The sequence below is a fragment of the Perissodus microlepis genome, chromosome 19, assembly GCF_051167445.1.
Source record: "Perissodus microlepis isolate ML-2025 ecotype Zambia chromosome 19, ASM5116744v1, whole genome shotgun sequence".
Classification (NCBI taxonomy): domain Eukaryota; kingdom Metazoa; phylum Chordata; class Actinopteri; order Cichliformes; family Cichlidae; genus Perissodus; species Perissodus microlepis.
The window spans coordinates 27,750,483-27,767,124 of record NC_140479.1 but is presented as its reverse complement, the minus strand read 5'-3'; the positions used below and the strand labels follow the sequence as shown (position 1 = coordinate 27,767,124).

The 16,642-nt window shown below is 41.5% G+C and overlaps 1 protein-coding gene across 16 annotated transcripts in view; it reads left to right on the top strand.

Moving 5' to 3' along the window:
- LOC146366235 (ryanodine receptor 3) overlaps positions 1-16,642 on the top strand; it is a 115,714-nt gene that overhangs the window by 18,881 nt on the left and 80,191 nt on the right. For 12 of the 16 annotated variants that reach the window (XM_084915107.1, XM_084915103.1, XM_084915094.1 and 9 more), the window contains exons 2-7: positions 2,083-2,202; positions 6,062-6,166; positions 14,993-15,007; positions 15,477-15,551; positions 15,698-15,776; positions 16,330-16,442. In XM_084915107.1, coding sequence (XP_084771233.1) covers positions 2,083-2,202; positions 6,062-6,166; positions 14,993-15,007; positions 15,477-15,551; positions 15,698-15,776; positions 16,330-16,442 — 507 coding nt within the window. The remainder of the gene's footprint in view (positions 1-2,082; positions 2,203-6,061; positions 6,167-14,992; positions 15,008-15,476; positions 15,552-15,697; positions 15,777-16,329; positions 16,443-16,642) is intronic. The other 4 variants (XM_084915098.1, XM_084915106.1, XM_084915109.1 and 1 more) reach the window with 1 other exon arrangement.

Here is a 16,642-nt window from a genome sequence, read left to right as displayed (position 1 = left end):
TGCCTTTGCTCGCATAACACACAAAAACAATGAGCCAGCTTTTGTAGATGCGATTAATTTAAATCATGAAATGAGTCTTATTTATTTATTATGGCTTTATTTTCATCCTACTATAAATATGTAAAATCTCTTGTTTGCCTGCGAATTTCTCCTGCACAGTCATGCAGCTACATCTTAGTTCCCTGAAGGTTTTCATCTATGCCAGATATTATGTCATCATGATGCCTAGCAACCACCAACCAATTGGCTAAAATGACACCTTATAAAAGCATTGTGTAATTTTCCTTTCACAATTACAGTAATTTAATCTAATTTTTAACCATAAAACTTTCATTATGGACGATTGATTACAATATGTTGCCTAGCAACCACCTATGGATGATCTAACATGAGCCATTTGTGGCCTTTATGTATCTACAGCACCTTACAATAGCATTGTAGTCTTTTAATTTTATCTAATTTATATCCACAAAAATTTCATTTTGCACACACACACACGCACACTGTTTAAATATACAGTATCTGCACACAATCTTAAACATATTTACTAATGCAACATCAAAGCGGTGCACTACCTCGCTTTTATAAATGCATTCACTGTCATGGTCCTGGGTCATTTTGACCCAGCGTTTTGTGTTTTATGATTATGTCCCTCTGTTCTAGTTATTCTGTGTCCTCCCCCCTTGTGTCCGGTTCGGGTTCTAGAGTTCCTGTTTTGTTCTGAAAGTCTGTGTCTGTTGTCATTGTGTTCAGCTTGTCTCCTCCGGTCCTCATGTGTATTGGGTTCAGCTGTTCTTCCCTCATGCTGTGTGGATCTCCCTGTGTCTCACTGTGAGTTTTAGTTTGTTGTTTCCCAGTTTAGTTTAGTTTGTATGTTTTTCCTGCCAGCCAATAAAGCTGTGACTTTGAGTTAACACCTTGAGTCTGAGCGCCTGCATTTTGGGTCCACATCTCCTGCCTGCCACACAGCGGTTCATGACATTCACTTGTGTCAGCCATTATTTCTGTTTATAGGGTGAAATGCTCCAGCAAATAGCCTTAACCTCATTTGCACCATATAAACAGTGTAAATAGCCTAAAGAAGATTGGGTTGACTCAAAGGGATCAGCCATGGATAATTTGGAAAAAAGGTCTAAGAACGCCCAATTTTATCTTTGAATGCAACATAGTTTACTTATCTTTTAACAGAAATTTTAATAATTCACCTGACATTCATTCTAGATGCAAGGACATATTATTCCATCCATTTTTATATGAGGAAAACAAAAAATAATGAACATTTTTGCAAATCCCCATGTTAGGCAGCTGGCAGATTTGAACTCAATGTGATGTTAAAAATTACAGACGCCATAATAACAGAACAATCATTGCTATGGCAGTGCACAAGTTATGCAAAGAAAGAGCACGGCATTAGTTCTGTGACAGTAACCACCGTGGGGCCATTCAAACAACAATAAACCAACGATAAATGGACTGGTCCTTATATAATGTTTGTCTACTCAAGCGCTCATTAATGGCTCATTCACCCATACAAGCAGTTTTTTCTACATCTAAGTGCTTTCCATCTAACATTCACACTCCATTGAGCACAACCTGGGGTTGAGTATCTTACCCAAGGATACTTTGGCACGTACACTGAAGCAGCCAGGGATCGAACCACCAACCTTCTGATTAGTAAATAACCTGCTCTACTGTCTGAACTACAGCTGCAAATCTGAAAAAGTCATTATAGACCTTTGAATATTGGTTAATTGTCAAAAGATGATCATCACTGTAACTTAATCAAAGCTTCAAAGGTTTAAGGTTAGGCTCGCTTTTGCTTATACTTCTAGTTTGCTTCTGTTATTCTGATGAACAGCTGTATGAACTAAACTGTGGTTGGTGTCGAGGTTCAGGGGAGAAGAAGGAGCACTTCTCAGGCCATGGTGGTTTGAGAGTTTCCTCCGATCAATGCACAAGGATGGGCATGTGTGTGGATGAACTGGGTTTCTCCCAGGATGACACACACACACATGCACACACACTGACAGCGTCTATGCTTGCATGCGCAGACACAAACTGAAGAATGTTTTGTTTTGACAGGATGATGAAGTGGTGCTCCAGTGTGTGGCTTGCATCCAGAAGGAGAATCGCAAGTTCTGCTTGGCTGCCGAGGGGCTCGGCAATCGACTGTGTTACCTGGAGCCCACATCTGAGGCAAAGGTAGGCAACACTGGCTCTACTGTTGCACAGTTTTATTCTCTCAGATCTGAACTGGCAGCACAACAATGCATGTCATCAGTGTGAGTTTCTATATCTTTATGTTCACACACTTGTGTGTGTTAAGATGCAAATAAAAAAATGGACCAATGTGACATGAAGCAGTTTTCAGAAGCGTGTACCGGATGAAAGGGAGCGTTCATCTATAAAAAAAACTCCATGGAAACCAAACATCCACTTAGTCCGTTTGTGTTTGGGTTGAGCAAACAATCAGAGAAGCCAAGCAGACACGCACAGAAAAAAAAAGCAGCACAGCAGCTCACATCCACCGCAGTCTCCTTGATGAGCTTTTCTTTCAAGGGATCAGGGACGGCGTCGCATCTCCGCAGGTCCCACCGTCAGATGATAATTCCCTGAAATTACGCCCCTGGACGTGATTGATGGATTGTTTCATGAGCTGCACTGTTGTTAGCTGTAATTGCCCGCTGCTTTATTGTAGCAGAGCAGCCTGTTTGCAGTTTGTTTGAATAAGTGTAAAGTTTTAATGAGTTAAATGCAATTTCTTTTGCTTTGCTGTCAGTGGGGGTGCCATCATAATGCCTTTTTGTGTAATTAATCGACAATATAGCACACACTCTCTTCTTTTTTTTCTTTTAAGTGATCCCCCTGTTAAGCGATTATTTATAAAGATTGATCGGCTGGAGGGATGTGTATTCTTTCTCACCTTTTCATGGCTGCCGATGCTTTGCTACTAATCTGGCATTGATGTTTCCCTGTAGCTACAGTTGACGGGCCTTAGGCTTCATCTGGATTGATTGTCTCTTAATAATAATCCATTAATATTGACTAATTTCACTCAAGACACTATGTGCATGTGCAGCGTGGGTGACCATGTAAGAAACGCAGAAATACTTTTCAGAGAAAGAGGGAAAAAAGTTGTTTTTTACTTGGCAAAATACTGACATTTACTATCATAGCTCACACAAAGAGTATATCTGTGTTTCAAGGGGAAGGTTAGGCCTTTACTCTATTTTGGATGGTAATTATACCTGACAGGTGTGATGGATGTTCTCCGTATCAGGCACTTTGTCTTCATTCCCTGTAGTTTTTTTATGAAAAGGCATCACCCCACCTTTGGGATCAGCGACATAGCTGTGAAAAAAGCCCAAGATGTCCATTTAGAGGTGGATGACTGAATAGGAAGCTTCGTTTCCTCGGTGAACTAGTCTAGTAATGGGGAACAGAACCAAAATGATGCAACGAGGCTGATTTAAAGCGTGCACATTGTAAGTGGCAACATCAATCAGCTCGTGAGAAGCCGTTGGTGTGATATACAACCAGCAGCTTTCACTTGTCAGAGATTCAATATTATGGAGTTGTGCCCGCATACCATTATAGCTTTGATGCTTGTCTTTGTTGTTTGGAACCAGCTCATTTTTCTAAATTCCTTTTCATTACCAGCCAAAAGCTTTAGCGCCGCCCCCAATTAAACTAAAGAACAATGGAAGCGGATGAAGCCACATCCTCAGGACAATCAGCTTTAACCCTGTTTGACCTTTCTGTCTGGAGACAGAAATAAAGACGCGATCGATCCTCGCCCACGATCGCAAAACACTTGCTCTCTCATCACACAATTGGTCAGCCAAGCTGCCTTAAAACTGTCTCCTTCACGGGGCTTTATAGTCGCCATCCCCTCCAGGTCACTTAGATTTTTATTTCCCCTGTTTCTCAAGGCTGTCCCATGTGTTGTCACCTAGAGAGGTTTGAGGAGGGCTGGACGGCTTCTCAACAGATAGGAAAGACGTTTCACCTGCACAGACTTCGTGTCATAACTTTACACTGCACACAGAATCAGAGACTTTTCTTTTAAAGCTGCCAGGGAATGGAATAAACTTCCTGAACATTTGAAAACTCTTTTTTGTTTTTTATGTTGAAAGGTGGACTCAGATCTGTCAACATTAACCATCCAACGCTTTGTAATTCTTTCTGTTCGTTTTGAAGTTCTTGATATTTATATATGACGATAATGGATGATGGGGTTTGGCTACTGTTGATATGTTTTTCAAATAATTTCATCTGCAATGTGCAAGGTTAGGGTGCAGTGCATCATTTTCCTTAGAAAAGTGAAATGAAAGAATGAAGATGTAAGTGTATTTTTTATTTACATTTTCACATAATTTATTAGTCAGTACTATTGAGAGCTATCGATTATGTGAAACTAGCCAAGAGACATTCGTCTTAGCTTGTATTTAAACAGGAAGTCAAAATCTTGTGATTAAAACGCTGTTTTGCGAGTGTTGAGTGCTGAAAGAAGCTCCGACAGACCCAGAACCCATGACCTGGGATTTCACAAGAGATTTTGTTGCAGATCAGTCATTGTAAAGTTGTCTATAAAGTTCATATAAACTACTGTAAAGGCTGATGGAAACTGCAGTTTCTGAGTTAGCTGCCAGTTCACTGTGGGCTCATCACCACAAACCACTCCTTTCACACGCAAGAAGTAACCTGCGCCTTTAGTTAAGATAGAGATATAAACTATATCCCCTTTACCTTTAATGAGCATGTCATCAAGTATCGAGCTATGCACTTTCTCAATCTGGTTCTTTCGGTGCATTTGTGTGTGTGGTTCTTTTTCCTTCTGGAAAGCAAGTGAGTTTTTAAGACTCTTCGAATTAAACTAAATTCTCACCATCTCTCGACAAGTAGCAAATCAGTGGTGTCTAAATTAAGCAAGCGTGTCAGTGGAAGTGTATCTGTAAAAACTATTTTTGAATTCCAACACGCTGGCTCGTGTTTCTATAAAAAGTCACGGCTGTTTTTCCCCCTGACTTGCCTGGAGCCTTTCTATTCAACACAGTAGTGGCCATTGTTAAGATTCAATTCGCCTTCTGAGTACTTTAGCATAACACTGGGTTGTTTTTCAATGAGGTTAGATTTACCTGTGTGAACGAACCACTTTGGGACCAGTTGAGATACTCGGGAAGGAGGCCAGAGAGGGTGTTCTGGGTTGGTGTCATTTATCTCGTGTTTATGCCCTGCAATATCTCCATTGGCGCTTTCCGTGTCCTTTCTCTGAATCGCTTGTCTTTTCCAGTACTGCCCTGGTTCAGCGATTTGGCATCTTCCCTATTTTTTTAATGGTGCTCTTTCCGAGACCTGGCTCATCTGAGCGCAGACTGACCCGAAAGCGCTTAATCTGAATTTAAAGTACCTTCTAATGAATATCGCCTACTCAATTAAGACGAACTCGGTTCAAGTGGGGGTAAAAATGCAGCAGTCAGCAGAGATTTTATGAGTGGGCATCTAATCAGAGTATCCCTGTAGATTCAGGGAGCTGTTTTCCTTTTTTTCCCAGGCTGTATGAAGATGTTTTGCTTATGGAGCAAATTCCTGAAGCACTAAATCAGAATCAGTTTTGATGGACAGCAGAATAACTGCAGTGGTGATCTTTTCATTATTAGCACTTTGGTGAAGGCTGAGTCACTGTAGATGGGATCTTTTGGAGCACGGTGGAGAACACACTGTACTGAAGAGTACTTAGTTTGATCTTTTTTCTTTGCTGTCATTTACTAAACATGAATTAATAGTTTGATATTTTTAAAAAATGCATGCGAGAACATATCCATAAATTTGAATTATTGATTTTTTTCCCCATAATTGAGCCTTTCTAAAATACTACCTACCAGTAAAGATGATATATCCTGTACAGAACCAGTTATTTTGCATTTTTATTTACTAATAAAATATAAATATAATGTCTATTTTTTTCAAAAGAAAAAAAAATGCTAAAAATGTTGCCTAGAAAAATGAGATATTTCATCTGTGACTGTTTTTAACCAGAGATGCTTTTATTTGGTTACAGTATGTTCCCCCAGACCTTTGCATCTGCACCTTTGTGCTGGAACAGTCCCTGTCAGTGCGAGCCCTGCAGGAGATGCTGGCTAAGAGCGGACAGAACAGCGAAGGGGTGAGTGAAGATAGACACAAAAGCTCTTTGATTCTTCATAAACCATCCCCGAGTCATGTAATGTATGTCTCACTGTGCTCTGATATCCAGAGGAGGCGGCTGTAATAAAAGTAGTCAGCTAAGTTGAATTTTCTTAACTGTTAGGAAGTTAATGGGCAAAATAGGCCCGTTTCAGTAGCCTGGGGACCCTGGCTGCAAAGAGGTCTGGGCACCCATGATACTGATGAGGATGTATCCATTGAATGTTGGGAAATTACTGCAGGTTTCATGCGTTATGTTTACCTTTGCCCATTTGATTAACACTTAAGAAAACAATGTGATTTTCTTTTGTACAATAGCAATTAAAAGCCTACATGCAAAATCAGTCGACAGTAGATTTGGATTGTATTTACAGCGTTGTACAAAAGTCTCGAGCTGCTCCTAGTTTCTGTATATTTTGCATCCAAGCGAGATTTTTTTGTAATTTTTATTTCTGTTTGCCAAATCCCAGCTGTCAAGTAGCCATTACGAAAAGGGCCGATTGGGGGAAAAGGCTTAAGTTATATTGGATAGAACAGCGATGAATAGCGAATCAGTGATGAATCTATATTTTAAACTTTTGATTCAAATTTTCTTCATTTCATACGGAAGAGGAGGTTAGTAGAGGCAAGCAACACGGAGTGTATACGACCAACATGGCGGAGGCTCTGGCATGATACGAGGCTGCATTTCAGCTGGTGGTGTGGTCAAAATTGATAGAATTATGAATGCAGCAAAGGAGTGTCAGATTTGATCCACTGTGCAGTACCTTGTTGAAAACATCTGATTGGCAATGGCTTCATTCTTCAGCATGACAGCGATCCCAAGCAGACTGCCAAAGCAGGAAAAGGATAACTGGATAGAAAAACAGACAGTGTAACACTCTCAGTCATGGACTGGCTTCCCCAGAGCCGGGACCTCAACATTACTGAGGCAGTGTGGGATCATGTTGACAGAAAACAAAACAACAGGCAGCCAACATCCAAAAAAGAGCTTTGAATTTCATTCAAGAAGCATGAACAGTTCCTGAAGACTACTTAAAGAAATGACAGAGAGAGGAAAAAAGGTGGTCATATTAAATATTGACTTTCAAGTTTAAAAATAGAGTTGTACAAATTCTATTTTTGCCATATATATTCTGTATTTCCTTGAATATTTGCACGTTTCAATAAATCAGAGCACCTAGTTCCTGTTTACCTAGCAAAACATAAAGAAATGAAGGGTTGCTAAAGACTTTTGCGCAGTCCTGTACCCACATAGTGAAAATAAAGAGGATCGTATAGTAGGGAGAACTGAACACGTTTCAAATTTTTCAGTAATCTGCACTCATTCGTCAACCTTTCCTGTGCTGCAAGTGTGTTTCCTACTCTTTTACATTTCTATGATATATAATTCTACCATCTTTATCTTCTATTTTCTGTGTATAATCCATCTTTCACGTGATAGACATGCAGCCTGGATCAGTGGGTATGTTCACTGCTCATGCCATTCCCCTCTCATCCCTTTGCACACTGCAGTGCATCATTTGCTCTTCTCTTCTACCCTCATTGATCTCTGGTTTGACTTTTACGACACGTCACCTGTGAAATTTGTCTTTAGAAATCATAGTTTATTACACACCTAAATAATTTTCCTTGAAACGACGGTACAACTGGTTTCTTCAATCTAGTATTTCCGTCTGATTGAAACCCAATCGGTACAAAGCACCTGATTGGGTTTCATATAGACTTCCCAATAAGGTTTTCCATAAAGAATTACTTGTTATATAACTTGATTTTTGCTGGAGAACTAGAGCGTCTCCAATGTTGGATTAGCATCAGATTAACATTTGTCTTGTCTTCGGGGGATTCAGATGAATGCTCAGTGCAGCATCATTTGTTTTGCGCTACCCTCCGCATAGAATAAGCTCTCATTTGTCACAGCATCTCCTTCTAATCATAGCAGCTGTATGCTGTGAGAGATGCTATAGCATGATGCAAACAGCTGATTTGATACGAACATTTCTGGAAGGAGACTGAAAGCGATCACGATTGATTTAGTCTCATAAGCTCTCTGCATGATTTGGTCTGTTCATCCTTTAATACCACGTGGTTAAGGATGGTGAGAATTTCCATAAATCTTTAGTTGTTAAGGCACACATTTAATGGCTTTACTTCAGAGATAAATGGAGATGTCAGGAGTGGATCTTGTCTGTGCAGCACAATGACACGAGTCAAGACCATTGGTTCCACTGCTGCTGTGGGCGGTGTTAGCAGGAAATTGTGAGCCGCGGCGGAGAAAAAGGGAGCTCCAAAATATTAAACGCTAGATCAAAGCTCAAATGAACATGGTTGACCATCCTTCTTGCATCAGCACCTTTAAAAGGCTTAAAATAACACTGGAGTTAGCTTGCCTCTCTCTCTCTTCTCCTTTTGGGAAAGGAATTATGCACCGATTTACATTTCAGTCTGGCATCAAGACATCGTCTCCTTATCGCTAATTTGTTTGACCTTCTGTTCGTCCCTCATCTCTGTAGAAGGCAAACTTGTTTCCACATAGCCAATCAAATTCGTTTTGTCAGCCACACTGACTCACTATCAGCCAGATGACAGTTTGAGCCATAGATTTTAAACAACCAAATTTAGCTGCTCAAGTCTCATTTGTATCTAGCTGGCAAACATAAACACACATCTTGTCCATACTCTGAATATTTTTCCATTATCTGGCTTCACTTGCACTGACACTGGCAGTCAGGCTAAGCAGACACAGGAAGGTGGTAATCAAGTCAATAAGTCAACCCAGGGTTTCCCAATCGAGCTGTGAGTGCGTTCGCATGAATGGCGTTGCGTTGGCAGCATCTTGCCAATCACACACATGGAGAGATCTACTGGCAGAGCAGGCAGCAAGCAACACAGCTACTGCAGACAAAGCAGCAGTGTGTGTGTGTGTGTGTGTGTGTGTGTGTGTGTGTGTGTGTGTGTGTGTGTGTGTGTGTGTGAGAGAGAGAGAGAGAGAAAGAGAGAGAGAGAGAGAGGAAGATTGTTGAGTGAAGTGCTTTGGAAACATTTGGTATAAGGTCAACTACAACACAGAAGACGAATCTAAATGTCTTACTGATGCTCATCAGTGAGAGACAATGACTTCAGACTCGATTAAACGAATTGAGATGCTCTTACCATCTTCACCCTTCCAGGAATATCTCGCAGATAATCCTGGAATAGTAGTGACACCATTTTCCGGAGAACCGATTGGTCAGTAGGTGGTGATTTCACACATGCTGATCGCTAATCTCAAGGATATCCTACTCAGTATCAGGTTAGATCTGCAGTATAAGTTGCCATGGTGATGCAGTCTGCTAAGAAGTGAACTGCCTTTGTAATACTGAAAACCCAAATCCTGCTTCGTACTACTGGCCTCTGCTCCTTAGCTTGTTTAAAACACAACTGAAGCACTCAATGAGAAAGGGGCTCTGCAGACGTCACTTTGCACCTGCTTTTTATCTGCTCAGCTGTAACATTGAAATACTTCAGTTCAGTTCACACAAATTCAGACCAAACAGAGGAAAACAGTGAAGTGAGCTTTATTTTAAAGCCAGAGGAAAAAAAAATAAAAGAGAAAGGTGAATACTCCAAAAAGACACAGGAAATAGCAACATGGGAAAACACAGAAAATGAAAAGGACAACATACAATACCACAAAGAGCAACGCAGGACTATTTATACACTAAGGGCTGATTATTTAACTGAAACAGGTGAAATTAAAGTAACATACAAGTGAAGATAGCCAGGATGCCACGACAAAGAAACACAAAAGAACCAAAGCAGGAGCACAAACAGAAACACTACTTCTACTACAAATAATAGACAAGGTGTGAACTACAGGGAGTGCAGAATTATTAGGCAAGTTGTATTTTTGAGGAATAATTTTATTATTGAACAACAACCATGTTCTCAATGAACCCAAAAAACTCATTAATATCAAAGCTGAATGTTTTTGGAAGTAGTTTTTAGTTTGTTTTTAGTTTTAGCTATTTTAGGGGGATATCTGTGTGTGCAGGTGACTATTACTGTGCAGAATTATTAGGCAACTTAACAAAAAACAAATATATACCCATTTCAATGATTTATTTTTACCAGTGAAACCAATATAACATCTCCACATTCACAAATATACATTTCTGACATTCAAAAACAAAACAAAAACAAATCAGCGACCAATATAGCCACCTTTCTTTGCAAGGACACTCAAAAGCCTGCCATCCATGGATGCTGTCAGTGTTTTGATCTGTTCACCATCAACATTGCGTGCAGCAGCAACCACAGCCTCCCAGACACTGTTCAGAGAGGTGTACTGTTTTCCCTCCTTGTAAATCTCACATTTGATGATGGACCACAGGTTCTCAATGGGGTTCAGATCAGGTGAACAAGGAGGCCATGTCATTAGTTTTTCTTCTTTTATACCCTTTCTTGCCAGCCACGCTGTGGAGTACTTGGACGCGTGTGATGGAGCATTGTCCTGCATGAAAATCATGTTTTTCTTGAAGGATGCAGACTTCTTCCTGTACCACTGCTTGAAGAAGGTGTCTTCCAGAAACTGGCAGTAGGACTGGGAGTTGAGCTTGACTCCATCCTCAACCCCAAAAGGCCCCACAAGCTCATCTTTGATGATACCAGCCCAAACCAGTACTCCACCTCCACCTTGCTGGCGTCTGAGTCGGACTGGAGCTCTCTGCCCTTTACCAATCCAGCCACGGGCCCATCCATCTGGCCCATCAAGACTCACTCTCATTTCATCAGTCCATAAAACCTTAGAAAAATCAGTCTTGAGATATTTCTTGGCCCAGTCTTGACGTTTCAGCTTGTGTGTCTTGTTCAGTGGTGGTCGTCTTTCAGCCTTTCTTACCTTGGCCATGTCTCTGAGTATTGCACACCTTGTGCTTTTGGGCACTCCAGTGATGTTGCAGCTCTGAAATATGGCCAAACTGGTGGCAAGTGGCATCTTGGCAGCTGCACGCTTGACTTTTCTCAGTTCATGGGCAGTTATTTTGCGCCTTGGTTTTTCCACACGCTTCTTGCGACCCTGTTGACTATTTTGAATGAAACGCTTGATTGTTCGATGATCACGCTTCAGAAGCTTTGCAATTTTGAGACTGCTGCATCCCTCTGCAAGATATCTCACTATTTTTGACTTTTCTGAGCCTGTCAAGTCCTTCTTTTGACCCATTTTGCCAAAGGAAAGGAAGTTGCCTAATAATTATGCACACCTGATATAGGGTGTTGATGTCATTAGACCACACCCCTTCTCATTACAGAGATGCACATCACCTAATATGCTTAATTGGTAGTAGGCTTTCGAGCCTATACAGCTTGGAGTAAGACAACATGCATGCAGAGGATGATGTGGACAAAATACTCATTTGCCTAATAATCCTGCCCTCCCTGTAGAGCTCGAGATATCACTCATCCATTCGCTTATCGTTTTTCAGTGTTTCGGCGGGGCTGGAGCCTATCCTATTTGTCTTAGGACGAGAGACGGGGTAACACCCTGGCCAGGTCGCCAGTCTGTCGCAGGGCTAACACATACACATAGACAGAGACAGAGACCTATGGCCAATTAACCCACCCCCACTAAGTGCATGTCTTTGGACTGTGGGAGGAAGCCGGAGTACCCACGCAAACACGGGGAGAACGTGCAAACTCCACATAGAAACTGAACTCAGGACCTTCTTGAGGCAACAGTGCTAACCACCGTGCCACCGTGCTGCCCACGGTGATATGCTGCTGATATGATGTTACATTACGATGCATTAAATAAGCATCTAAAACAAATGTTCAAAACTGATAAAACAGAAAAGATGAGGAGGCCATGACAGGAAATGTTACTTAGGTCAGTTAAGCTGCTGATTTTGGTTCCTACTTTACAATTAGTTAAAAAAGGAATAAATAAATAAACATTGCCTGCTCGAGTCTGAGCAGACTGTCAGTCAGACTGAGACTCTAAAGATGCCTCCAGCTGGCTGAGAGTAGAGAAGTATTTTGACCTCTTTTCCTCCTTTAATAAATAAAAAAAAACTATAAACACTAAATTCAAAGATCAAATTTACCTTATTTTTGAGATGAATTCTCGTGTATATACGCCTATTGGATTTACTTATCGCAAACATTTATATTGTAACCCGTCTCACTTTACGTACCCGTGTAGCAAATACTCCAGAGACTTTTTAGACTTCTTGGATTGGCAATTTGAACCGTGTCACTCGAGTGCGTTCTCTCCTCTCACGTTTATCTGTTTTCGATATTGTCTACCTATTCATCATTCTTGCCTGCGCTGAAATGTCACTGGAGGAAGCGCCATTAAAGGGGAAATGGAGGTTGAATATGTCTCGGCTGAGGCTCTGAAATCAATATGTCTTTGAACAGATGGGCTCATCAATAGACAGTGGCTGGAGCAAATGGTTGTTGAGTTCAGGCAGTTCAAGCGGTTTTAGCCGGAAGGCACAGAGACACGAAGGACACAACAAGGTACCTGCAAAGACAATACACAGCAACTAGTGTAAATGCCAGGCCGCATTTAGCTCAGTATCCACTAATAATTACTATGTGCAAATTTGTCTTTACTAATATAAAGTATCCTAACCCATATTGGAGGGTTGCTGGTCAGAATGGGCGAGTGGCAAGACTGGTCACTGGGGAATACCTGCTGCAGGCTCACACACCTGTAAAAATGTCACCCACTGAAATTAATGCAGTGGGGGAAATAATTATTTGATCCCCAGCTGAATTTGTAAGTTTGCTCGCTTCCAAAGAAATCTATAATTTCTCTCAATTTTTCTAGTAGTTTCATTTAAATGTTGAGAAACAGTATATCAACCAGAATTCCAGAAAAAAAAACACATTTAATAAACTTGTGGGGATAGGTTAACTGGATAATCCAAATTGCCACTAGGTGTGAATGTGAGTGCGCATGGTTGTCTGTCCCTGTGTGTTGGCCCTGCGACAGACTGGCGACCTGTCCAGGGTGTACCCCGCCTCTCGCCCTATGACAGCTGGGATAGGCTCCAGCGCCCCCCGCGACCCTGAAAAGGATAAGCGGAAATGAATGAATGGAATGAATGAATTTAATAAAGTTATGAATTAAAGAATGATTTGCATGTCATTAAGTGGAATAAGTAATTTGTCTTAATGCTTCAGCTTCCTCCACAGATTTTCTGTAGGACTGAGGTCTGAAGACTGGCTAGGCTACTCCATAACCATAATGGTCTTCTTCTTTAGCTACTCCTTTGTTACCTTGGTGATGTGTCACTGTCATGCTGAAAGACCTATGTTAACTGTTCTGGCTGAAGGAAGGAGGTTCTCATCTGATATATTATGCTACATCTTCCCATCCACTGGCTGTCAGTGTAGTGAAGTCATCCTGTAACTTAGCAGAAAAAGTGCCAAAGAGCATCGTTTTGGTTTCATCTGACTTCATTACTTTCTCCCAATCTTTTCTGAATCATTTAGATTCTTAAATGATTCCTAATTCATAACTTAAGACAAGCCTGTATGTGTGCCTTCTTGAGTGGGGGATGTTGCAGGTGCTGCCAGATTTCAATCCATTATAGTGTGTTACCAATGGCCCCAGTTGCCTTCAGATCACTAACAAGCTCCTCCCGTGTAGGGCTAATACACCGCCTTTTCCATGATTATTCTCATCCCATGAGGCAAGATCTTGCATGGAGTTCCAGACTCAGGGCGATTGATAGTTATTTTATATTTCTTCTATTTCTGAATAACCAAACCTACAACTGTCCAAGCTTGGTGTGAAGATAACAGAATATCTGTAATTGATTGATTAATTGATTGTAATCTGTGTGCCACATGGACATACACCTAGGCTGTTGGAGGCAGGCTGGATTGTAAGAGATCAAATATTAAATGACATGCAAACTGATTTATAACTTTTGAGTATTGTATTTTTTCTGGATTGCTCTCTATCGTGAAAATCTGAGACTTTTCATTTCTATGTAAGTGAACAAAATTGCAGTTTCAGCAGTGGATCAAATAATAATTATTTCTGGCACTGGATACGGCGGTTTGTGGTCTATAGTTGGACACAGCATCATTCAAGAGTTTTCTCCCATATGGTTCATTTATCCAGGGGTTATAACAGTTTTGCTCTTTTCACGTGCTTAAGTTATATTACGTTTTTGTTGCAATGTGTCTCTAGATTTAGAAAATAACTTTTCTTGCTGATCATGCACAGCCCGTCATTGGGACAGGAAAGTGAGTTTGGGGTTTATCCGTTGTGGTGATTGCAGTGCTGCGTGCCTCACTGCATTAGACTCAGCCCCTCAGCCAGCTTAGAGCAGTTACCAGCAGCACAGAAGAAGCCTGAAAGCCAGTACTGCAGTCTGCAGAACACAACTGCATCAAATCACAGGCCAGCTATTGTCCCAGTAGCCAACTGAGGGGGATAGAGAGAGAAATAGAAACGCGGCAAAAGAAGATGTAGAACCACACTATGATTTTATAAAACGAGCCATGATTCACATAGTGCTTGGAAATTACGTAACTACAATTTTGTAAAATTGCATAGAATAAACTCAGCTTTGCTGGATACATACTGTATAGTTAGTATCCTGTTTGGCTTGTAGAAAATATTTGTTTACCAGTGGCTTCACTGTAAAACACACACAAAAAAAGATTGTCAGCTTCTTTTTCTTCATTCCTTTAAATAAGTAACAGTTGTGTGTGGCCCTAAATTTGTACCAACTAAAGCAGACAGGCTCAGGAGAACAGTAGCTCTTTTCTGAATAATAACACTCTTTCTTACCTTAATGCTTCCTAGAGGCTCATAAGGAAGGTGAGTAACATGGGAGCTGATTGCCAAAGAGAAAAAAAACACCCCCTTTTGCATTTCTCCCAATAGATATATTAATTGTTTCCCCTCCTGCATCTTAACCCAATCCCCAAGGCGATGGAGTCATTGTCTGCTAATACTGACATTGCATCCAGAGACTGACAGTAGTTTACAGTGTGCATCCTCCCACATTCCTGTAGCTGGAGTGCTGGAAAGATGAGCCCGTATCCTGCTCACTCACGGATACAGGAGCAGATTGCATGTGTTCATTGGAGAGACTGGGTGGCAAACCCTCCCCAGGAGATGCGTGCCCCCAGCTTGAGGTCATCCTAGTCGTCGATGAGGTCAACATTCAGTGTCAGAGGTTCGATTGAAGCGGTTGGAGGGAGACCACTGGGGTTGTTCTGACAGAACACTGAGCTGACATGTAACTATGCGCTTGTGTACATGTGTTTGTGAATCGTCTCTATAGGCAGCGCAGAGTGGCGGACACAAGACTCTGCTGTACGGACACGCCATCCTCCTGCGGCATTCCTTCAGCTCTATGGTGAGAGATCTCAAACAATCCCCGCTAAACAAATCACGACAGATTCTAACGGTTGATTTATACGGTATATCAAAAATGACCCTTGTCAACACAGGAAGCGTGTGACAGCTCTGTCTTTTGTGGTTTGATGTGTGTGTTGACCACAGTACCTGGCCTGTTTGAAGACATCAAGGTCACAGACAGATAAGCTTTCCTTTGATGTCGGCCTGCAGGAGGATTCAACAGGTAAATAAAAGCTCCGGTGCAGTTTCCTTTTATCTTCCTCCATTCCCTTTGTCATTGTCGCTACGCCTGTCTCTCTCCGTCTTTGTTCCGCCTCCGTCTGCTTCTTTAAATCTATCTAACCTCCTCTTCGCTGTCTGAAAGTCCCCTCTTTATCTTTCTTCCTGCTCTTCGTTTGTTCGCGAGTGAATTTCACTGTATGTCTTTTCAGAATCTCAGTTAATACCCCCCCCCCCCATCCCAGTGAAGCAGTGTACACTTACTTTGTGCTTCTTGTTGTCAGCTATGATTTCATCTGTGCAGAATATTTAACACCCTCATGTGTGGCAGGCTGATACCTGGACCCACTTCTGTTTGCACTTGTTAATCGCATCATGTGGTACGCTAGATGAGCAGTCGCCTCAATTTCACTTGAAAATCTTGCTGCGGTCCACCCGTGTGTCCTCATTTTCAGCCCACTGTGACAATATTAGTAATTACAGGGGGTATTTGGGCAGTGGTGTTTGATTAAAAATATAGAAGAAACGTGTTTGTATGCGTGCGCTTACTGTTGCAGGTGAGGCTTGCTGGTGGACAATCCATCCAGCCTCCAAGCAGAGATCAGAGGGAGAGAAAGTACGCATCGGCGATGACCTCATCCTCGTCAGCGTGTCCTCAGAGCGATACCTTGTAAGTCTAGTGTTTGCCGGTGTGTATGTGTATCTGTGCGTGCATTTGAGTGATCATAACATAGAGGTCTTGGTAGGAGCGCATCACTTCTACTCCCCTGATGTGGCAAAATTTCAGATTATAGCAATCCTGTTACCACATGCTGCAGCTCTCTCCGTGACCTCTCTCCAGCTGGAGGCTTAACATTAAAAGCAACAACT